The 26,131-nt window shown below is 33.6% G+C and overlaps 1 protein-coding gene across 1 annotated transcript; it reads right to left on the reverse strand.

Annotated features, from left to right (window-relative positions):
* Positions 1 to 8,357: 8,357 nt before the first annotated feature.
* Positions 8,358 to 16,974, reverse strand: LOC128245481 (uncharacterized). Its single transcript, XM_052963663.1, has 6 exons — positions 16,928 to 16,974; positions 12,094 to 12,162; positions 11,622 to 11,777; positions 9,627 to 9,677; positions 9,228 to 9,363; positions 8,358 to 8,902 (listed from the first exon to the last, which is right to left on the reverse strand). The coding sequence occupies exons 2-6, from the start codon at positions 12,151 to 12,153 to the stop codon at positions 8,712 to 8,714; spliced, it is 594 nt and encodes a 197-aa protein (XP_052819623.1). The 5' UTR covers positions 12,154 to 12,162; positions 16,928 to 16,974; the 3' UTR covers positions 8,358 to 8,711.
* Positions 16,975 to 26,131: the final 9,157 nt, after the last annotated feature.

Here is a 26,131-nt window from a genome sequence, read left to right on the forward strand (position 1 = left end):
TCCAAAAGAGGGCTAGGTGCTTTCAAGGCAAAATTTAGCCTAAACAGTATACATATTTAATACGAAACACAATCAACAACGTGTAGCACGAATTGACTAAGACAGGCGTATACTTGCACGTCCGTGATATACTCAGCTGATGACATCCAAACCTTTTCCATAGGCATCCATGAAAAGCATTGGTTTTTGAACCTCTCGCCATATTTGCATGAAATAATTCTGGTTACTCCTCAGAGTAACCGACGTTATAGGCAGATTGAATGTTAGTTGGTTCTTAATCAAGTCATGTTAAGGTCACCGCTCTTCTGTATTTCTATTGGCTAATACTTATTTGCTTTACATAAATTCGCCCTAATGGTCAAGCTGTGTTTCCAACCAAGACGCTGTTCAGACAAGGTGTGTTTTACATTTAGCTTTAAGTTTTACTAAAATTTTAAAGTAAAAATGATACGTATAATTTCGATATTCGTTCAGTGGGTTTTGCAGAATGCACGTGGTTATCGGTAAGTAAATATCCGATTATACGCATATTATATTGAATAAACCGGGCCTTGAATCGAAGGACAATGTAAACAGAAACAAGCTAGTCGTGGATATGTTGGTCCCGGTATATTTTTATCTGAGCTGAAGGGATGCGTTTTGTGATTAAGGTATTTTGATACTTTAACTGCCGCAACATTTCCGCTGAGGGCAGTTTAATAACGAAGGCAATTATATTTGAAAATGAAATAAATATGATGGAGTTGTAAAATGTTGTGGTTTTCTTTTTAATTTAGTTTGTTGTAGTATATGCCTTTGGTGATGTTTTTGATAATTTCCTTTTTGTATTTCTTTTAAACACGTCCAAGTTTACGCGCGGACGGGACAGAACGGTGACGTTAGACGGGCAACGGAGCCGGTCATGCACACCGAACACAGAACCATGCACCCTCGTCGGCTATATTATGAACCTTTCTTGCACTCTCGGCCATGGAAGATACTTATTTTCTGAGATGGGTGAAAAAAATGTTGAAATGGTTTAAATTTTCGCTACTAACCTGTGGGCACCGCCAGTGGGTCAACAACGAATCATGTTTCGCATAGATAATTTAGCGTTGGTACATATTATAAACAAACAGCTAAATCAACGCGGGTAGTTAGAAGCTTTGTATTGGCAATATATTGTTTAGAGCATTGCACATTAACACACATATATGAACTTGCATATTCTATTTCACGCAAACAGTGGCAGAGATTCCATTAGCAACCCACAATGGTTACTCATTAAGATCAACTCATACAAAGGCCTTTGTCGACGATCTCCGAAATAAAAGTACACGAATAATATCGTTGTCATTGTCAGTTAGTACACTGGAGCCACAGGATGTAGGCCATTCAAGATTTCGAGATTGTCGCTATTCGAATCAATTCCAACCTCTGGCAACCATTGTCGGTTCTCAGAGATTTGCAGATTTTCGGTTGTGGTAACTTAGTGTGTGTATACCACGTGATAAATAACGTCATACGTCGGAAGGCAACATTCTATTTCGAATAATGCTGAAAACAAAGATAAAAAAAAATCTTTACAATTTTAAATAAAAAAGGGCAGTCTAAATCGCTAAAAAAACGCCTTCGTTTGATTACAGGAGATTGATTAAGTGATCAGTTTGCTCAAACCTGTTTCCAGAACAAAGTGATGAACGCGTTCGTTAGGTGGCGGTTGTGTGCAAAGCTTTTAAGAAACCAAACTCTCAATCAAACTCTAGTAAAAGACCGAAGGCGGGGTAATGTAAGCGGCGTAGACTGTTAGTGTTTCATTTAGACTGGTGAATGAATAGTAAAGTTATTTTTGTTTTAAGCCTTCATTTGAAGCAAAATTTTGTCTTCCGACGTAGCATTTATAACGTTATTTATCACGTGGCGTACACACACTGACTTAGATATTACAGGAAATTAAAACATAACTCGCATACTTAATGGCATTCAGAGACGTTAGCCACCTTTCTAGAACAAGAGCAATTATATTTACTAAAATCTTACAGCCCATGAGTTACATATACTATAAACATGTTCATTATATAAACATTTACGGTAAAGCAAGTTTCGAAATCATTGATAATGTAGAAACAAAATAAAGTTATAACGCATTTGCTTATAAAGCGGAAAAGTAAAGTTAGTGGAGTAAAGTTTCTTTAAACTCATCCGGCAAAAACAACAAAAATAGTTTAATTTTTTTCAAGTCGATGAATTTTGGAATGGTTGGAAGACGCGCTTATATCGCTTAATGTATAACAGTCTTAATTCATGGTAATATGGAAATTCTAAGACTGAGAGATTAGAATTTATCTTCAAGTGCTACAGAGAAGACATGTTCGTTTATTTCTTGGTATTATTGGGGCGTGTGTGATGTGCCCATGTATATGCCGTTCTGTGCGATGCTACCCTTAGTGTGGTAATGCTGTTCTGAATTTATTGTTGTATGGTGTCTAAATATGACTTGAAATCAAAGTTGGCAACTATTATATACATGTCAACGCCCTTAAAGCTGCACTATCACAGATTGAACGTTTTGACATGTTTTTTTAATTATTTTGTCTTGGAACGAGCCAATTTTTCTGAGAGAGTGCAGCTTTAATGATTCTCGTAATTCTTCAGTCCATTTTGCATGTCTAGGCCTCGTCTTAAAGGTGTGTGAAAAAATGTATTTCAAATCCCCGGGCTAAGGCAAACTTCAGCAAATCACATAGATTCTTACAACTTTGCAACCTATATGTTCAACTGATTTCTGCTGCGCTTTTGTATATCAGTTAACATCGAGGCATATGCGAGTTTTATCATTTTCCCCAAATGTTCTTAACGTTCATCTTCGTACTGTTGCGTTTTCGTTATCGTAGTTTAGTGATTTCGCCTTATTATCATCGAACTATCGAGTATCGCGTTTTAGATCGACACATTCACAGGCGATGGCCCTAACGGCATTTCGTAGTAATCACTGCTTTTCTTTGCTTGGCCTTTCCTGGGGTTTCCCATGTCGTTATAATTACTGTTAAAAAACAAGATTGGTGTCCGGGCTTTTCGATGTAGGCATTAGAGAAATCGAGCGGATAACAAAGCTGCTAACACAAATTGTCATGCGTTGTTGTAGACACGATATAGTAAGCATACTAATCACTGAATTCATCGCATATTTAACGCAAACATTGCAACCTTGCTTACACTTTCCCTGACACATTGCTGGTTACAGATATTACCAACACTTACTTACATTTATTCACGTGAAAATACGCAAATGATCCAATCGCCAACAGACGGTTAAATAGTTCTTCCAAAGATATATTCAAACATGGGTGTTTATATTTCGTTCAAAGAATTTCAAATAAACGTCTCCTGTCTACTGAGGTGATCTTAATTAATCCAATTGGGTATCTCGGTTTTATTATCACAAAGGCTGAATTGTCTCGGCGATCAATTTTTCACCCATATAGTGTCATTTTTTGGAACGCTTTCAATCAACCAATCATCTGCCTGCTTACGATGAGTTTGTATTCGCGATGGTGTTAAATGAAACCGTTATTTTACTGTGGATTCCAAACTTTTTCTGAAAATAATTTCTATTAATACTTATCATCTGCAATACCTGTCGGAATATCTCAGTCGATGGAGCAAAAAGTTAGTCTATGCTATAAGAATATGTGCGGTAAAGGTTCGAACCACATTTTTTAAAATATATCATTCAAACAACTATTGTAAGATATAATAATTAATGTATTATTAAAAAAGGTGTAATGTTGGTGCCACCTATGTTGCATTTAAGGCTCGTAAAAAATAACAAAATAGAGTGCTTACAAGTTACAGTATGCAGTCAGTTAAATTCTACCGCGTTCCATTCAGCATGGGCATTGAATTTGAGACCTTGTGAATTTTAAAACCATAACATAACTATTAGCATTTTAATTTAAATATTTTGTATTTCCATTTCCATATCTTATTTCAATTTCTCCAATTTTTCAAATCCCGAGTGCATTTTTCAAATCCCGAGTGCATAAAAGACAAAGTTCTTCGTTAATGCATATTAAAATAAAAGGTAACAGCAGATAGTAACTCTGAAAATTTGTTCAAAGCGAACTTTGTTCAAGAACAAGACAACAAAGAAAATATTACAAATTTAAAAGAACTAGTTGTTCCTTTAGATGAACTTTCCCATAATTTCCCCTCTATTTTAGCCAATCATTAGCAACATACCGTTAGTGTGATGTCTGTGATTCCTTTTCTTACTATTTAACAGCAAGAAATATAGTGTTTATATAGCATGTAACTTTGGGTAATAACATCCCATTTGGAGTACTTTGCCTTTATAAGTGATTGACCGATACCTTAACTTCTAGTGTGTAACAGCCCTTTTTGAACCATATATTGGTGAACTAGGCATAAAGCAAAACTAGAAAAAAAACCTACATGATAAAAGTGACACTCTTATTCAAAACTAATACATACACATGTATAACAAACATCAATTATTAGGGATAAATCTTTAACTACTTATTAAATAATGCATTTATGGAAAATATTAATTGCTGATTACAAGATTGTAACCGTGTATATAAAACCAAAAAGCTCAAAAAATAATCAATGTTAAGAGATTTACCTTATTCTACTATAGTCTCATTAGGAAGAAATACCATGTTTTATGCTAATTTCTTTAAATTAAACTCGATATCCTTCATAAGAACCATTGTTTTCGACTTGTATTCATCCTTTTTGGAACATTAAAACAATAATATTAGTTGTGGTAAATCTTATTTGGGAGTAAGAGTGCATCTTTAAAGGTAACTAAAATGTATTTGATAAAGTGATAATATTCGGTGTACAAAGACAAACAATGCAAGAAAAATGTTTACAAAATAAAGATTAAGTAGACCAGGTATGTTAAGCATGTTTATTTTTTAAATCAAACATCATTCAACTTCAAAACATATTTACTATAACGACTAAACCCCCAGCAGGGCTTTTGAAAAAGTGTCTTCTTACGGTTGTAAGCGGACCGTGCACGAGAATTTCGAGTGATCCCACTAGCCGACACATTGTATTTAAAAAGGCTATGATTATAACCTAATGCTTATCCTTCGGAAAAAATATTTCTATTTATCTATTCATAAATCTGTATTTATTAATTTAGTAATGCATTTATTTGCTCACTAATATATGCAATACACGTACCGTCCTATAAGTCAGGTACAGTTACTCGTTTTTTTTTTCCTTTAAAAGTGTCCTCTTACAGACATAAGAAGCCATTTTGCTAGGACAAACACCAAGTTGGTGTTCGTTATAGCAGAACGGCTTCTTGCGTCTGTAAGAGAACACTTTTAAAACAAAACCTCGTACTGCATCTGTATCAAAGATGGAAAGTAGCGAATGGTCGAATATGATATAACAATGCTTTGATTCCATGGCATGCGTTAAAAGGGGAAAAAAATGTATGATGACTAGTAAAGTTAGCGGATGCATTTTTAACATTGTACCTTAAAATAAAATGTATTTCATTAAAGGAATGAATTGCGTGAATGGTGTAATTATCGGGGTATGGACGCAGTTTGGGCTGGTTAAAGTGTGTATAGTGCCTTACAATAATTCTTTCTCACTCATTCTGTAATAAGAACGACCCGACCGTAACTGGAAACAGTGTATTATATGACGTCATAATTACGCGGAAAACTTCATAGTTGATACGTTTAATCACCTTTTAACGTACAATTGCAAATCTAAAGACAACAATACATTTCACAAATCATAAGTTAACACATTTCAACACGTTGATTCAAGTTTGTCCTGGCCTGCTGACACAGTACAAACAATACCAAGACTGAAGTATTATTGCCGGAAACGTTGCTGTTAGAGGTTACTAAATTTCTAAGTGAAAGACTTTAACCTCAATTTTAATAAGCAGTTCTGCTATAGTTTACAATTTATTTAATATACACACAAACATGTACAATAATAAGTGTATACATTAAATAGAGCTTCTATGTATTTGATAAAGTAAATAATTGCGTTAGAAGAATATGTTAAGTAACAGAAAACGAAATAAAACATAACACTTATGATTGCACAAAAGAATACCACTTATAATCAAGGTATTATTGTTTTAACTGGCAATGAATGGACAAAATCCATTAAAATGTGAAAGTAAATCATGGCCAAACATTCACTCATCAATAATTAAATGAGAGAAGTCTTGATATTAGCTCTAAGCTATCTCTTCAAACCTTTCCCTGTATACATGTAATATGCTAATACATTGTATATGAACAAATACTGTTTAAACCAATAATTATATGATTTATCTGACGTCAAGCCTGTCTGTGGATGGCTAAAAGGTGAGGTAGTAAATGCCCGACTCTATTTAAAGGCTGAAAGCTAGGCCTGCAGACTTTTTTAAAACCGTGAATCGGATCCTAGCCTGAGCAGATCGACAAAACATTTTTAATATTTGACGAATTAATGCGCACACGGGCGTCTCAAACCCAGATCTGTTAGTTCTGCGGTGGTCAAAGACTTAAATTATATTACAAATCTGCTTATAAAGCCAGTTGCGGAGCTTCAATATGTTGTGTGGTTTATATAGTGAAAATAAGCTGCGTTTCTGCCTTAGTACGGAATTAAATGTATAGAAAACACAATTATTTTCATATCGACGATACAAAACGCATTATAAAAAGCAGAATACGCAAAAGGTTTCAAATTGAACGCGTACTGAATCAAAATAAATACATGTATATCTGTGTTAACATTTTGGCCGCGACCAGGGAAAAAGATATTACAAAGCAAATGCTTATGCGACTTTGTCGCATCAAACCATCCTCTTGTGTAAGTACATATTACAACCTTTAACCATTACTAAATGCATATAATACACTTTGCCAAAGTGCTTTTATGCTTCAAAGACTTTCTATCTGCTGCAATTAGTGAGTACAGTCATATAATGCCGAATGGAACGGAAAGTGTGTCAATATTTCTCATTCGTTTCAGTAATTTCAGCCCAGAGTCTTGAGCATGCTGCATATGCATACTTATAAACCACTAATACAACAATACATGCATGAAATAAATAGTATGTGGGCGATTCGATCCAGAGGATTTTGCGCGATAATGCTAGAAATGCTGTTATTGTAGAAAGAATCTTAAAACATAAACTAAATTAATGTTTACTGCATTTTGTTGGATGCATTTGGTGTAGCGGGCATACCCTGGAAGTTAATTAAATACGACTCAGTCATGTTTAAAATGTAGAATAGAAATTAACTTAAAATGTCTTAATGCTTTATCCGTGTCAGTGCGTGGTTTATGAAACAAAAGTTCCAGATATGTTTTCATATGCAACTGAGTACTGCGCCATACGTTTGTAATTATTTGAGTATTCCACATGAATAATAAATGAGTATTGCAAGTGACTGATACTCCATTGTTTTGATTTAATTGAGTATCAGCATAAAACTTCGGAAAATTCATGTGCATGCATACATGCATTGATTTGTTTCACGATAACATAACACTACTCATAAAACGTAAGCCTTTCAACGCTTTAAGCGCTTTGATTATTCAAATGGAACGTCTATTAATTAAAACGCTGGTGTTGCAGTTCATTTTTCTAAACCATGGTCTTGACATTTGGGTGTGTTTTCTCCACACTGTCCTAATGCTCAAACGTTTTCGCATGCCATGCCTTTTCGACCTGTAGGAGGTAAGTCCCAATTAAACTCTTTGTTCTTAATTTATATACTTAAATATGAAATATTTTACTTAGATTCTTTTGACACACGAGTTTATCCAGACAATACGGATAATATGTTCTAACATTATACATCAATTTTATGGTTGACCTATCATTACTACTTTAGTTTAAACATATTTATTTTACAACGATTGTGAAACAAGTTATTACAACATTATATTAATCACTCTCGTTGGCACGATTTTACGCGAGAGTGTGGTCTTGTGTTGTGGGGGAAACCGGAGAACCCGGAGAAAACCCACTTGTCCGGCTTGGTGACCACAAACCAAACTCACATGCGCCCAAGCCGGGAATCGAACCCGGGTCGCCTAGGTGAGAAGCGAGTGCGCTAACCACTGCGCTAACCGGACAACCGTAATTACTACTTTAAACTTACAAAAAAATGAAACCAGTTGTACAACAATATATATTACTCACTCGCGTTGCACGATGTTACGCGAGGGTGAGGATTTTGTGTTGTGGTTGAAACTGGAATATCCGGAGAAAAATCACTTGCCTGGCTTATTGATCACAAATTAAACTCACAGGCGCATTGCCGGGAATCGAACCCTAGACTCATTGGAGTATCATTATTACAAGTTAAACTGCGATATTTTCAAGATTTATTCAAGCGAAAGATAAGATAAGATAAGATAAGATAGCATAATTTAACACCAGAAGCTGCAAATGTTGACGCAAATGTGCTGTTGTTATTTTTAAATACATGTAGTTCTGAATAAATAAAACCAAATGTTTTGTTTATGTATATTATTATTAACATCATTTTGACGGTATTCCAACAAAAAGGAAATGCATAAAATCACACACATAGTTTATCAATACTTATATTTCGACATGAAATTGCAGAAGAACAGAAATGAAATAAAAAAAGGGCTTGAAAGCGTTAAATTTGCATCTAGCAATTAAATAGTCCAATGACAAAAATTCAAACTGTAAGTTTTTTTTAAAAAGCCGAGGAATGACCGGTGATGCACCTCCTGGTCCAGCTGACCTTCACGGTGTATTTGCAGCAGTGCTTCCAACACCAAATAAACTTTTTACAGCAGTATTTACTGGAGCATACTGTGTTCACATGACGGTCGTAGACGCAGTGTGTGACCATAATGCTCCTTTTATCGGCCTGTGGAACTGCAGCTATTAAATAAACCTTTGGTTAAACAACTCATATGTGCTCTTTTTGCGTAGTATCATTTTTATTTTCAAACTTATATTACGGACTTGATTGGTTACATCTGAGTTTGTATATGTAGTTTAATTTGAATTATATTATAAAAATGACACAGAAATAGTGTGGCATTGCCATACTGTTTAAAAGAAGTCAGTGTGCGATATATATTACATGATAAAAATAAAATAAGAAGTTTCAAACTCAATCTAAAATGCGTATGATTGACTTCTTGGCATAGTCTTATCTTTTCTGGCAGCGTAAACTGAGCAATTAAAATGTTCATGTATGTACCGTCAAGTGCAGGGTGATCACATGCGAATGGCTTCAGGGTGACGCGTTCCCTTCCTTGACATATATCTTGCAATGACGAAGGTAGAGCGTTCTTTACTGGGTTCTCGACAAAACATGTGCTGTTTCCATCAGAAGACTTAGAGAGCAATGATACAACACATATGTCAATGAAATACGAGTACAGAAAATAACCAACTTTATATTCAATTATTTAAAAAAGAGGCTTTTATATATACTTATAAATACTCATATTTAGCAAATAATGGAGAATGCATTTAACGTCGAACTCTCACTATTAACTTTCAACTCATTGATAATAACTAACCCAACATTCATAGTGGCCTGTACATGTACACGTTAAATAAGATTCATTGATGATGCAAGAGACAAATCAACAACCTGTCTGATGAAACAAACGTCTCGGTGCGTCGGGTTTTCCACGATATATCCCTACAAAGGTAAAAATATATATAAAGCTACACAGTGACTATGGTGAATACATTCAACCATTCAAGAATTTTCAAGAAACACGAACCCTTTAAAAAAAACAAATATTAAGTCCTTCTTATGTTCAATATTTGTAGCATAATGCACGTGTCTTTTCATACATTTGTAGATGTTTTGAAATCTTGCGAATGTTATAAAAGATGATGTTGGTTAAAAAAATGTTACCTTTTATGCATAAGTGTAAGAATTGTTTATATAAACGCCACTATTGATTTGTCCCGGGGTTATTTGATAATGGGAGGGTTTTACAGAAAATAATTGACAAATAAAACAAAATAAAGACAGGAAACTGTTATATATACCATGGATGCAAACTCACTTATTCCTCTCTTTCTTTTCTGCACATCTTTAAAAAGATGCATCATCAAAAGATTGAAATGAATTAAATACCATCTTTCGTCTGAACCATTTTATTTCAAGTTTGGCTAATAAGTCTTTTTTGAGGCACATATGTGTGTTTGCTATCGAAAAGGAGATCTTACTTTCAAAATATCTTAGATTAAAAGCTATTTCACTAATATTTCAGCTGATACTTCGAAGTTATCAATTTTAAACAAATACTGGATTCTTATGTCGTTTACAGAATGTACTTGTAAATCGTACATGCATTGCAGTTTAATAGATTTCTGAAAATATTTGCGTCGAAAGAAACACAGATGTCTTTGTTAATTATTCCATTTTACTGCAACATAGTATAGTATATATGTACGTATTGTTATATTATATGCTAGTGATAATTTCATCATTTTATTTAGCAAACTTGAAATCACAATCTATCTGTATTTTGTATATAATATATGTTTTATACAATTGCCGTATAACACGTCTAAAACATAAAAAACGCCATATAAGATAAATCTACTTAACAGGTAAAACGTTGTTTAAATGAAGATATTTATTCTGGTGGGGAATATATAACTCAGATACCGACGGAAATGAGTGATATTAAAAAATGTATACCGCGCGTTGGTAATATTAGCTTAGTGTAATCTAATGTAAAGATTATTGGACCTTATCTTTGTCAGACAATTTAAAAAAAAAAACAGTCCCAGTATGTATGTTCAATATCTCCAGTATTTGTTTTGCTAATTGATTTTTTTTATAAAAAGAAGGATAAACAATGTATTATGTATTATGTTATGTCGGTTTGTATTTTTTTTTTTTTATCAATTGAAATCTTAAAGATGCACTCTTATTCCCAAATAAGATGTACCACAATTAATAATTTAGCTTTAATATACCAAAATAATGAATAAATGTCGAAAACAATGGTTCTTATGAAGGATACCAAGTTGAATTTGAAAGAATATGCATAAAGTACGGTATGTCAACCTTATGAGGCTATAGTAGACCACAGTAAATCTGTAAGCATTCGCCAATCATTTCATATTTTTGCGACATCAGCTATTAAATACACGATTACAATCTTGTTATCAGTAATTAATATTTTCCATAAAGGCATTACATGTATTTAGTAAGTAGTTGACGGTTTATCACTCAAAATTGATATTTTTTATAGTATGTGTATGTATTGATTTTAAATACGAGTGTCTCTTTAAGTGAATTGACTTACTTTGCAAGGGTTCTAGACCTTGAATTATTTATCGTAACACGTTTTTAGTAAAATATTAACTTATTTCTCTACGCATGAAAGCGTTTGAAATTAAACCTTAAATATATGAGGGCACCAGGTTTTAACAATTCACATTACTGTAGGATACCTTACAATAAAATCAAAGTCTGTTTCCTCCTCTGTGGTAATCTTTTACTGTTTGCTTATGTTTAGGGTAAGTGCTTAACTAAATTTATTGTATATGCTAATCCTGATATAAGTAAGTGCTTGCAAAGAATACGATGCAGATTTAAACTACACTTTCTTAAACAGACCTCATTGATGAAGTTATGGACAGTTGTGATGTGATTCCCATCCTCATCGGTGATCTCTACCTCCTCCTTGTTTTCGGACGGGATGGTCGCAAGGTGGTAAATTTCGCCGCCCGGACCAATTACAATCTGTGTGGTGTTTGTGATAACTTCGTCATCCTGAAACACGCATTGTGTTCGTGGATAATATTTATTGGCGATTACCAGCATGATAACGCCGCGACTTAATTTAATTAACAATGTATGAACACATTTGATTATACTGGCCATATTTCAATGTGTAAGTTCTCATGTCGAATTATTGCATGGCATGAGCTGTTCGTTTTATACAGGGAATATACGATATTCAATGTCAAATATGTATGTCTGTTGAATCTGTTAATAACAGAACTCGTTTTCATTTTTTGTAAGTATTTACCGAAATCAAATTGATAAGGACTGAAAGAGAAATGGAATTATTTTCAGTTTTTCTTACCTGCAGAGAGTTTGCCGAAGCTAAGGCTGCTACCAGCAGTACAGTGCCAATAATCTTCATGACGAATAGCTAAAAATAACCCATACACATATACTTCGCAATTTTTCGGACTGGGCCCTTTCGTACCTCAAAAAACAAAACTGCACTGCATGTGAAGTATCTTAGTCATGGTTTGTAACCTTTCGGAACTCCTCGGCCATTTTGTATCGAAAACAATCTCGGATGTATGCCGGCACATCAGTAAAAGTAGTTCTTGATATTTTGAAATATATCATGAATTATATGAATTGTTTTAGCTTGTATTTATTGATCTAAGATTAAATTGATTATCAGTGAGGTGTACTATTGCAAACATAATTAAGATTTCCACGAGTTAAGTCTCATTAAGTTTAACTGCTAAATTAAATTATTACGCGATCTACTTGCAGCGGACTTAAACATACCGATTTCTGTGTATGTAAACCGTCCATATACATCCGAGGTTGTTTTCGATAAAAATGGCCAAGGAGCTACGAATGGATTTGAAACATTTACAAATGTGGAGTAGTGGTAGAATATAGATACAGTACTATTGATAATACTCATGGCGTGGAATAGTGCCCACAATCGTACTTGTACGTGCGTGAAGAACATAATTTCGGAATCAAGCATGCACGGGTAGGGTTTTGAAATTGAATTTAAAAAAAACAACGCGGGACTAATTGGAATGTTCGATGATAGTGTCATCAATATAGTTTTACTAAAATAAATGGAAAGACTAATGCGAGGAGTGTTTAGTATATTGGGTTATGTTTGTAGTTATTCAACGGAAGTGGAGACACAACTTCGTTATAAGTGTGTTATGGTGTCCGATGTACACATTACCGTTTTATCCCGCCATTGGTTATAATGTTTCACTGACCTCATACTATGTTTCACTGACCACATACAATGTTTCACTGACCTCATACAATGTTTCACTGACCTCATACAATGTTTCACTGACCTCATACTATGTTTCACTGACCTCATACAATGTTTCACTGACCTCATACAATGTTTCACTGACCTCATACAATGTTTCACTGACCTCATACTATGTTTCACTGACCTCATACAATGTTTCACTGACCTCATACTATGTTGGCATCACTTCAAGTGTATTGCTTACTGACTACTGACATGTAAAATAAACAAAGGAAAATACATTATCAATAATGATATCACAAGTGGAATTTGTGTTCTCTATTTAATTAAAATGAGTTGTAAAATACATTTTTGTATGCGTAAAGCCACAATAGTTTGATTGCCTTAAATGTTTTATATACGTTTTTCTACCCGATGATGGTAAATAATGCCAAAATATATGGGGTCATCATGCATCCGAAATTAACATAGTGGCATATTCGATACCTTAATAATCTGAAATTACCCGCATATGGTCTAGGATGCACACTCTATAAAATTGTTCATTGAAAGAGTTTTATGTCCGGTTTTTGGTATGGATATGCATTAAATTGCCTTATCATCGCAAAGTACATTGCGCGATGTGTATTTCGTCGTTAGTATGAAACTTTTACAGCATTGCACAGACCTTGAAATGAGCTTAGGAGAAGTTGAGACAAACATTATTCTTTCTAACGTATGGTTTTTCCACACTAGATATTTAGGAATGCCTCTAAATGCACTTGAATAGGAAAATGTATTGCATGAAATAAATGGAACACGCTTTTAAGTATTCTGTAACCTTTTGATTCTCATGATTTAAAAGGTTTATCGATAAGTAAGCTAAGTCGTTAGCTCATAGTGGTATTGAAACGGCGGTCGTTGCCGACGATGGTTCGAACTCCACACCAGGCGTATGTTTTTTCCTTATATAATTACTGTTATAATATATAGCCTTTGTATTGATGTTAATTGTAACACAATTTGTGTAAAATTGAAAGTTCTTATACTTTTTGTAAAAATAAAATACATATAGGCTTTCGATCTTTTTTTTTTAAACTGCAATATAATCGAGTATGGTTTAGCATTGGTGTCAATAATTTCAAACAAAATAGCGGTTTCCAGTAAACATAGTTTGAATCTTCGAACTGAGGCGGGATGTTCTTTTCTCACTGACAGAAACATGTGATATGAAAATTTAACATCAAAGATTTTTTTTTCAAAAGCCAACAGTTCTCTCACCAATTGCTTATTATTTTGATTGTAAAATGTGTGTCATGATAATAAACCCTTTGATATATGTTGTTGTTGGTTTTTTTCGATAGAACCTGGGATGATTATAACAACTCCCTGACCTGGGGCTGTCCTCACGTATGATAAAATAGCGGGAAAAAAAATGTCGGAAACTGACATAAACTTGGCACCGATGTGTACAATGCATTGAAACTTACTAACTGAAGTACCACATAGTTTACAATTTATTTAAGTTTAGCAGTTATTTCGTATTTTTCCATTAAAAAAGATTACTGGGTATGTCTACCAGGTATAATTCATTCCGTTATGCCTGATTGGCTAGTCGGTGTTATCACGTGATATTACCGAGGTAGGTGTATAGCTTAATTATGTCACCCGATTAGTATAAGCCTTTGTAGCTCAGTGAGTAAGACGCTGTTCTTCAATTTTGGCGACGCGGGTTCGAACCCGGTCTCCGACACAATTTCTTTTTTACACTTTGGTACTTTTTTACAATTATGATATCAAAGCGTAACACATTCTATTAGATAATTGTCCTGAGATTCGTTACAGAAAAAAACTTTTTTTGGTGCCAATCTGTGACACAGTCCTTTTAATATTATTCTGAAAATATCCTGATTTTGTAAATTTTGGTAAGGACATGCCATTGCATGTGCAGTGATATTCAAATTGAAAAAAATCAAGAAATTTAAATGTATACAGACCCAGAAATTGTTTGATGCTGCTTGTATATTAACATGCTAACCTTTTATTAATTTTAATTAATATCAAAAATCGTTCCTAATATTTGACGAAATACATGGTTATGTGATTCGGGTAGGTTAGCTGTTTCGAACTTTTTACTAAAGCATTATTTTTTTCTATTAACGATCATTGAACTTAAAATATTTGATATAAGACATTATTTTGCGCAAAAATGTATGCTATATTTTGACGTTATCAACGTTGACATCATTTGATGTTGATGTCATTTCCTGTTCATTATATAATACAACCTGATGAAGGCCGAATGGCCGAAACGTTGTTTCATAAATAAATAATTTGTGTTGAAGTTGGACTTCTTTAATTATCACAATATCTTTCTAAGGAAATTGCAAACCATATCTGTGCTTTCTCAAAGCAGATGAGATCATAGTACCTATTGGAACATATTCCCATTGTCCGATAGATGTTAAGTTCAGGATTATGTTCAAATGGATTAATAAGAAAATACAAAATTGTATCTTTGTTTCGCTCGCTCGGTCCAAGTTCTTTGGCAAAAATCCGAATAACAGATCTTAATTGTGTGTGGCAAACAGTCTTAAAAGTAGGCATTTACTTTGTGCATCATTAAACCATGTAGACAACTTAAAGCTGTACTCTCACAATTGTACCGTTTTTACAACTTTTTTATTTTTTATCTTGGAAAAAGCAAATTTTTGCGTAAATATCTGCAAACCAATGATAAAAGATTGCTGACAAAAGATCAGCTCGCAGATTTTCATATTTCCGTTCGAAAAATAATGTTTTTTGGCTTAAACCGTTACTAACGGTTTAAAGTAACGGTTTAAGAAAATGCATAAAACACCATTTTTTGAACTTGAATATAAAAATCTGCTATCTATTTTTTGTCAGAAGTCTTATATTATAAGTATCTATCATGTGTTTCCAGTACGGATCGAAAAATCCGACCCTCGGGCACGCGCGTAAGCCGGTAACGAGGCTTGCCGAGTTACCGGTCACGCAGCGTGCCCGAGGGTCGGATTTTTCGATCCGGACCGGAAACACATGATTAATATTTTTCCTTGCATACCTAAAGTTATGAATTTGTGGAAAAATTGACGTAGAAAACGCACTTTTGTACATTTCACCAAAAAGCGCGTGCGCCGTTCTGTACTGACGTCATAGAGCGCAGTAATTTTAAATCACTATCGACGTCAAATAGTTCCTTTAAAAATCGCGCTTTTACGATTATTTCTTTTCAATATTAATTAAAAGTGTTGTATACTTATATTTTTAATTCCGCTTTATTGAAATTGCATAATATACTTTTCATAAACCATACAATAAAAGAAATAAGAAGTAGCGCGTTGTTGCGCGTGACTCATCTTACATGGGGGTGTAAGATGAGTTTTTCCAGCACCGGTCACATGACCGGAAACACACGTCCGGTATGCAAGAAAACGTGTTTCCGTGCATTTTCACAATAAAAGGCTGGATTTCAAGACAAAAAATAAAATAAAAGTTGTCAAAACTGTGAGAGTGCAGCTTTAAAATAACCAGGATTTTTTGGTACGAATATAACAACAATATAATAATATTGATAATAATAATGATAATATGATAATAATAATAATAATAATAATAATAATAATAATAATAATAATAATAATAATATAATAATAATAATAAAATAATAATGAAGAAAATATAAGAATGCATAACAAAATCCTTTGAATTCATTCATAGACTTATTTACAATTGAATTCACGATAATCAATATTGGAAATGATAGTTCAATCATATTATATTAGAATTTGAATTATAAGAAATACTTTATTTATTTAGTATTAATTTTGAATATTGGAAGCCTTGAAGGCTTCCATATATTGTTGCTAATGAAATGAACATAAACATTAAATTTTAATATAAGTAAAATTAAAAAATTCCATCTTACCTTTGGCGAATTCTGGTCAGAATACGATCTTTGGGATGGTTTAATTAGTCCTTGCCTATTTATACATCTTAGGATATCTTTATTTTGTAAACAGCTCTGATAAATGACGTTAAATCTGCTTAAAAGTGACTAATGTTTTTTCATTAACAATATAAATTTTAAGATCAAAGCAACTGAGCTTCTTAGACTATAATAGGTTATCTCCAAACAAATTACATTTTGTCTGGCAACTACAACTTTTCTTTTTTTTATGTGTACCCAGACTTCTTCATCAGCACCCGTGGAATGTGTTTACGGTTATATTTTTATTTCTTTTCAGACATGTTTTGTGCCCATGTTTCAAAACCTTTTCGTCCTCCAGTCTAAAAGAAAGTTGGTTATTGACCACGTCTGCATTAATTTATAAACGTGTGCACATAAAGGAACACTTAAGATTTGCAAATACAGCGTTGTGGTAAGTGCTCATTTGACAACACAAATACGATTTTTGCAAATGAAGGAGAACTCGAGAACGATTTATACAGCAAAACATGCTGTTTTTCTAAATCCTTTTGTATTTTGTGCAAAGCTTTTCTCCAAGTTAACGGACATTTTTGTTTTATATTATCGATAGAATTCCTGTCAAGCTGCAAGTAGCCACATACGACGACAAAACATTTTAAAAGCAATATTCGTGTCATGCATTCTGTAAAATATAAATTTGTTTTATTTTATTCAGGACCTGTTGTCAAGAACAGAGTTGACGTCTTAGAAGTCTGCCGCGACCGTCCGAACATTCAGACCGGCTGCTTCGGTGAATTATGTTGTACATCAGGGCTGTTTTGGTGTATTGGATACTTCTGGCGATGCAACGTCAGGGCCACTCGTGTGGAAAGCTGCATCGCTGTTCTTTGACGCAAATGCTTCATGTTCTATGATTAAGCAATAACCTTTTTAACAGTCATATCAAGTATTGCCGATCTTCTAGCGTTAACTTTGGCACTTTTTAAAAATCAAGTTTTTATTTTTAATTCAGTATAAAAAAAATCTTCTTAAATGTAATGTTCCTTTCACATTTTGTTTTCGATTTCGTGTGTGTGGTTTTTTAAAGCGTTTGCAATGTTTAACCCCCTGTAGATGTATATTTTCCTGTCCTTAAAAATTTTGCAGCAATTACAATAATTATGCTATTGGACAATTGAAATACTTAAACTTGAGATGTTAAGTAGTATTTTCACACCAAAAATGTTTCTTTCTCGTTCATGAAAACAAAGTTTTGCCGGAACATATTTGTTTTGTTTTTAAGAATATTTTAGATTATTATAGGTGCAATGTGTTTTTACCAAGTCACTTTGTCAAACCGATGCATTCGCATAGGTGCAATGCTTTTTTACCAAGTCACTTTGTCAAAGCGATGCATTCGTATAGGTGCAATGCTTTTTTACCAAGTCACTTTGTCAAACCGATGCATTCGTATAGGTGCAATGCTTTTTTACCAAGTCACTTTGTCAAAGCGATGCATTCGTATAGGTGCAATGCTTTTTTACCAAGTCACTTTGTCAAACCGATGCATTCGTATAGGTGCAATGTTTTTTTACCAAGTCACTTTGTCAAACCGATGCATTCGTATAGGTGCAATGCTTTTTTACCAAGTCACTTTGTCAAACCGATGCATTCGTATAGGTGCAATGCTTTTTTACCAAGTCACTTTGTCAAACCGATGCATTCGTGTCAGTTGCTTCAATGTATTTGCTTTGAAACCTTGCTTTTTCTCCAACAAAGTTTTAAAAAGTCGATATGTATAATACTACCGAATTACTTATGTTCTTATAACCAGAAAGATCTCATTTTGTTGACTTGGGAAATCCCCCAGTCCTAAGGTATGGCCACAAATGTCCGCAGTGTGTGGTGTCGGAATTCGAAATAATATGATAATTACTCAGTAAAATCATAGGTATTAAGCATATGAATTGTTGGCTTGGTTTTTTTTCATGAAATGTTCATTTAATAAACACATAATGAATCGCCTATGAATATTGTTTAAATTGACGTATTTCGTAACGGATGTTACAGTCCCGACTCCTGTGTGGCGAGTTGGCACACACTAGCTACATTCAATAAGTGTTTGCGTTTACTTACTGAAAAAGATACGACAAAAACGAAGACAAAAAAGACAATCAAATGCATTTACCACAGCACCCAATAAGGTGTAGTAGTAATTGTAATAATGTTTGCAGTGAAAATGCTTGTGTAATGTACCAGATTGTGCAAGTGAACGAAAACAAACGGACTGAAAACAACAGCATTTATTGGTGAACGCTGAACGAGGATAGGAAATCGGTTTATGCAATAAATATATTATTGAAAGAATATGGATTGAAAAAATAATATATGCATGATCAAAGTTTGGTTTGACCACCGAGACGGGAATTGGATGAAACTCTGTTTTATGCAATGTATGTGATATTGAAAAACGATTGGAATTCGATTAAAATTAAACATACATGATCAACTTTGGCTAAATACCGATGTCGCCCAGATCCACTGACCCAAACGTCTATGACCTTCTATGTGGGTAAAACAGGAACCTTGATCTACTTATGGTGGCTGATACGGCCAGAAGGAGGTGATGTGACCCCTAATTGAAATCCATTTATTTTTGTTGTTGTTTTTATTCTACAATATATATTTTTTTTTAAATAATGTGTATTCACATTTTTTCATACAGCCTGTCAACCGCTATTTTCGGCCCTGTCGTGTTTAAAAAAAGCAAAAAAAAACATTTATGAATCCTATTTCAATTTTTTTTATTTTTGGTTTGTTCAAGACGTTTCGTAGATGTACAACCATCCAAAAAGAATCACATTCAGAATTGGACATGGGCTACATACAAACACAATATCTACGCCATTAAAACGCGCTTGCTCATGTGAAAACCCCTAGAATCAATATTTGCCAGTTACCCCAGGCCCAGTGAAACTGATGTCGATAATAGTAGCCCTGTTGATGCCTAATCGGAAATACTGACTGCTACAAATATTACCCAAAGCAGTAAAAGTGTATCAATATAGAGTTCTACTCCAAACTTCAACTTGACAGTACTTCTTCTGATTAAGTTTATTTAATGAACATATCGACCTACTCATGCATTCACATGAAAACTGCATATAAACATATAAATAGCAGCAGATATTGAGTTATTCCATTCAGATCACGATATGGTATCAACATGACTTCATTCAGTGTAGTTAAATTCGTATCTACCTTGAGTTGAATATCGTAATGAAAACTCCGTCACATTTGGAAATGTGTAGAAGGAAAGTTCACTTAGTTACTGAGTGTAATGGAATAGACCTTTTAATAAAGGCACTTCATACACAATATTGCAGTGCATTAAGGTGTAAATATGCGCTAAATCGCATATAAAAGTTAATTAATTTGACATGTTCCTTAATCGATGTTATCAGTGCCGAATCCTAGCTGTTAACATATTCGCGACTGTCATCCAGAAATCAAAGCACTGCAAGTGTTTGGTGACAGGGGGTATAGTATTGTGGTTGTCGAGACTGATTTAATTGACGTATGGACGAAGTGATTGCGAGTTTAGCATGATGAGTGGATTGTGTATTCATAGTCTTGTAGAATGGTATCTGTATATTTCATGAGATGTGTATATGTGTATTGACAATGTACTATGTACACGTCGTCATAAATATTTTTGTCTGTCTGTCTGACTAAATATTATTTGTTAGTCAATACATGTTACAACAACTTATTCCATACTGTATTATTGCTTTCAGTGTATCCATCATTCACAGCTTACTACTTGCAACATCAATTGGCATACTGTTAGTGAATATCACTTATTGTTTGCAGAATTCATAGACCAATCGTTTTAACATCATCATTCGTAACAATTAAGTTTTACATTAAAACCACACATAATAAACACCAACAGCTCTAACACATAAGTCATGTTAAGTATTGATGTAATTTTTAATTGATGTTAACCTAATCTCACAATCACCTGTTCAAGTATTTGCGTTCGACATCTTCTCTACCATTCACTATAACCTCCCATTAAAAGTACATCAGCAGTTTGCTTAACTTCTTAATGCTGCAGTTCAAAACCCTAAAAAAGAACATGTAAGAACTCTTGTTCATGATAATTTAAAATACATCATAGATTTAAATCTAAATTGACAAATATTTAAATTTTGATTGATACATTTTCTTCCGATTTTGATTTCCAATTCCTGCGTTTCTTCAAATTGTCATTCGAATACTGGTTGAAGAGCAGTATCCGGCGGGAAGCAGTAGTCGGCAATTGTCTTTTTTTCTTTCAATTATTTTTTTTCATGGAAATTTTGAGTGTTATATCCTAAAATGTGTAATTATACCTTGAGTGTTCAAAAGAATCAAAAGAATCATGCAGATTTTGTGATTGGTATTTCAAAAAATACGAAAATGTAATAAAATCCGCCTATTCTCACGTGATGCATGGAGATAAACTGCGCATGCAAGAGATGCAACACCAATGCATATCCTGGATACACAATCAACCTTGATTGTTATTCATGATTTCGATTATCAAGCAGGACATCTTGTATAAATGCATGACTGCTTGCATAGTTTGGACGAAGTTCCTCAAGAAAAAGAAATGTCGCAAAATTCCCAGAAACGCCTTCAATTAGAAAAGTGCTGTTTTTTATTTTAACAAGAAAATCGGATTTTTTTTATTGAAAACGGCCTACATGTGGTCTATTCCTTTGCTAATTGTTTCATTTTCATCAAAACACATTACATTTATCTCGTTTTTACTATGAATTAGTGTATTTTTTAAAGAAAATCTTAACAAACCTATCAAAACTGCCGGACACTGCTCGCAAACCAATACATCAGTGTAAGACCGTTTGTGCGCAATTGGCCCCAATTTCTCGAAACTTCTAAAGCATAACTGGCTTAAGTAGCTAATTTCAATAAGTCAAAATACATTCTTAAATTGGATTTTAATTAAAGAAAATGATCAATTGTGAAAGTAAATACTATCCAAAAATGAAAACTCTTAAAAAGTAGATATTACTCAGATCATTATAAGACAAAAATAATCAGCTTAACTTAATCCTGTTATAAGGTATAAAGTTTCGAAAAATTTGGCCCAGCTGGCGTTTTGGAATGCCAACATTATTTATTACACAAACTATATTTTCAGCCAGTGAAATTTCAGAAAGGCAATTATTAAAGTGACTCGCTTATGTTTTTTTACACCAAAATGAGTTTTACCTGTAATGCATCTAAAAACACTCATAGTATAATTAGTTCAATCTTCGACACCAAAATTGCAGAAAAATATACAATTACAGTATATAAAACAAAACATTTTGTGGTGGGAAGCGAACCCTCTCGGTAATGTCAATATAAAGTTTCATCATAAAGACCTTCAACTTTCGCGGGAATTTAAAGGTCCGCATTCTGCCACTCATCCGATCCACACACCCTATGTCAGAGTTTGCGTTGTGTCAGTTCTAGGTCAGTTAGATGACCAAAATTAAAACCTTAATGATTAAGAATGGGCGGAATGAGGGGAGTTCGCATATTAAAGCCACGTGACAAAACATTTCGCATAGAATTAGTGTATTTCTGTTATTTATTCTACATCATGCATTAAACTAGACGAAATATGTACAAAAGTACGTAATGTCGCTCCAGACATTTGTACCAAAATCATCCATAAAATATTTACAAGAAATGTGTTCCTTGAATGAGTCATGTGGTTCAGAAATTAATATTTGGCAATTCCAGCATAGGCGATACAGTTCTCCACTTCTTTGTACTTGAAGATTTACTTAAGGTTTTGCTTTATTTGTTTTGGTATCTCATTAAAAAATAGTCCGTTTGCAATATGTAACAAAAGGTTTATTATAGCAGACAACAAGCTACAATACGCATTCCTGTATATGAATATGTCATCTATATTTTTAAACACAGCCATGAAGCTAACAAGCTACCAGTTTTTATTTACAATGCTTTGCTATTTAAAATGTTAGTAATGTTAGAGGTTCATAAAACATGATTTACGAATTGATTCAAGCTGAAAGGCAATGTTAGGAATGGATACTGTTAACGTGAAAAGTAATAAAATATGAGATTAGAAAGTCAAATTCAGCCCTGCCATTAATGGAGTTTGTAAACTAAGATTTCTACATTTAAAGCTGTTAAAATCTTAATTTGATTTTGATTTTTTTCTGTTACTAAGGAAAATCATTTAGTCGAATGTGTTTGCTATTGAACACTACACATACTAATTCTGCCAAGTGTTTATCAAACAAATATTAAGATAAATTGTATAGGAGAAAAACGAACCAAAATACACCCTAATACGGAGCATAACCAGCAATATAATTATTCTGGCAGGATTAAAGGTACAGATTTGACCAACGAATCGTTGACAAGTGATGCATTATACAATGCAAATACAATTCATGAAAATAAGGGTTTAGATGTTCCTGAAACCCCTACTCGAGGTATGAACCGCTATTGCATGGATCACAGCGAACCAAATTAATTAACCTCCATGCTGTGGTTCCGACAAATGTGTACTAACCTTTCACACAAATTGAATTTCGCGTACCGAAAATGGGGTTTATCATAAATGACGTCCGCCCTAGGTTTCTGTGTAAAAGGTTCTATATCCAAAGTTCAAACAAAAGATTAAAACGATTTTAATAATATGAAACGAGAACGTGTATTTTTATAGAATGGTAAATGTATATAATTGATAGACTAAAAGTTTCGTAACTTAATATCACTGGCATTAACATCAGCCTGAAACAGTAATGGGTCGAAATGGAATGAGACAGAGGATCGGTGAACACAAGTGCAAACCCTTTCAAGCAGAAACTGAACTATGATAAAATCTTGCGTCAAATATTCCGTATATGAAATGCAACAAAGCCCGTTTATAATTATTCTTAGGGGAAATGTCTAAATTATGGATCAATATTTCTATTATATAAACCAAACCATTGAATATTATCAGTATCTCCCTGATTTCTGCACAACAAAATGCCACTGCAATTATTGAAAATTATAGTTGAGCAAATAGTAAAAGATATTCATTTAAAAGTGCAAACAATCAAATATAGTGATAGTGATATTATCCTACGTGTATTGCCTATGTACCGTAGTGTTTGGTATGGCTATTGATTGTTTAGATATTTAGGGAATTTTGTCAGATACAATGTATGCTTGTGGAAATCTAACCACTTTTGTAGACTTTCAATAGCGTATCAATCAATCAATTTCAACAGTGTTTTTAAACACAGTAGTCTTTCTTCATGAGAATATACCTTAACGTAAGACATTTATGTTACAACAAGCAACCATAGATGTTTACAGCAAACCTACTATCGCTTGAGTGTCGGCACACACATACTTAATGTCCTTCGTATAATAATATCAGCGACGAGAGCTAATAACTTGGTGACATACTAAACTGATTCTACGACACCAGTTTGATTCGAATCTAGAATATCTAAACCAGTGGGTTGCCATGCACTCAGAGTAAGTGTGCTTTTAGATTCTAGTAATCATGATCACATCGTGAAAATCAGTTAGCGACTTGCATGAGTGAATACATATCTCAAAGCTTCAGTAAACGTTTACCGTCACGAATACGACCATGATATTAAGGACTCTAATTTAATTTAAGGAATAAGCCTAGATTTTAATTCATAATCCGGTTTTGTAATGAGGCAATTGCTTTATTTATTTATTTATTTATTTATTTATTTATTTATTTATTTATTTATTTATTTATTTATTTATTTATTTATTTATTTATTTATTTATTTATTTATTTATTTATTTATTTATTTATGTATTTATGTATTTATTTATTTATTTATTTATATTTATCTATTTTGAGGGGTGGGGGGGGTTGATCACTGCTACAATTTTAATGTCTGAAAGTCGCACCATCGCTTCTTATCGCTTGCGCAGTATATGTTGTTATTAAAGCAAGATCAATGTTTTCATAATGATAAATATTTCTTAAGACGTGTGGACACTGGCACTTTTTAAGTCTGGTTGTGAATCATTTATTGCATGAACGTCGACATTAGAGATGAACCTTAATGACTTCTCCAGTGATACCTAGGTGTTCTGACTGGCCGTCACAATGCTGTACCTTACACTATACGAGTAGACGACACATATACGTACCTGCTGCAGGGAGTCCAGTTTTATTAAGTTTACGCTTGTTTGGGTTCTTACGCAATCTACTGCCTTAATGAGATTGCTAGTATAGTATTTTCCCAGATCTACTGCCTTAATGAGATTGCTACTTTAGTATTTTCCCAGATCTACTGGCTTAATGAGATTGCTACTATAGTATTTTCCCAGATCTACTGCCTTAATGAGATTGCTACTATAGTATTTTCCCAGATCTACTGGCTAAATGAGATTGCTACTATAGTATTTTCCCAGATCTACTGGCTTAATGAGATTGCTATTATAGTATTTTATCAGATCTGGCTTAATATGGGAGTGCTAGTCTAGTAATTTCCTAGATATACTGGCTTAATGAGGTTGCTAGTCTAGTATTTTCCCATACTTACTGGTTTAATGTGATTGCTAGTCCAGCATTTTCCAGTTATATTGGGTAAATGAGATTGCTAGTCTAGTTTTTGTTTACCAGTCTACTAAAAGATAAAGATAGAGCTGTTATCGTTTTCGCCCCATTTCCTCTTTTTCCTACGACGTAGACTCATGTTTATGATGAATGCCGCTCTTCCAAGTACTTCGTGGTAATATAAATATCCTACCGTTGCTTAGAACTTTACTTTCACCCGCAAATTAAAGTAAAACTTTAAGAAATGGTTCAAGTAGGTGGTCTACTGTGTGGTTCCTTTTTGATGTTATAATAAAAAAAAACGATAACAATATTCAGCTGATGCTCATTTTTTTCTCTATGTGCTTAACAGATGTCCTTTTTAAATAGAAGTCTTAATCTTATAAAAGTCAATTAGGCGAATGGAAGAAAAATCTAATTGTTCATGTCAATTTTTATCTGGCCACGTAAAATAGGAGAAAAATGCCCCTGTTCTTGAAATAGCAAGAAGTATGTGTATGCTTACGTATGAGCAATATATTGTATCTAATAAGTTCCCTGTTGTGTGTCAAATACTTCATGTTCAAGACAAGTGTCCACATTGAGCAATACTT

Source organism: Mya arenaria, chromosome 9, assembly GCF_026914265.1.
Source record: "Mya arenaria isolate MELC-2E11 chromosome 9, ASM2691426v1".
In the NCBI taxonomy this organism is placed as follows: domain Eukaryota; kingdom Metazoa; phylum Mollusca; class Bivalvia; order Myida; family Myidae; genus Mya; species Mya arenaria.

What these genes read in the sequence shown, in the direction of transcription:
- LOC128245481 (XM_052963663.1), bottom strand. Translation starts at nt 12,153, where the DNA reads ATGAAGATTATTGGCACTGTACTGCTGGTAGCAGCCTTAGCTTCGGCA. An exon ending in CTTCGGCAAACTCTCTGCAG is followed by an intron (nt 11,778 to 12,093) that starts GTAAGAAAAACT and finishes TGCGTGTTTCAG; the next exon opens with GATGACGAAGTTATCACAAA. An exon ending in ACGTTTGTTTCATCAGACAG is followed by an intron (nt 9,364 to 9,626) that starts GTTGTTGATTTG and finishes TTGCTCTCTAAG; the next exon opens with TCTTCTGATGGAAACAGCAC.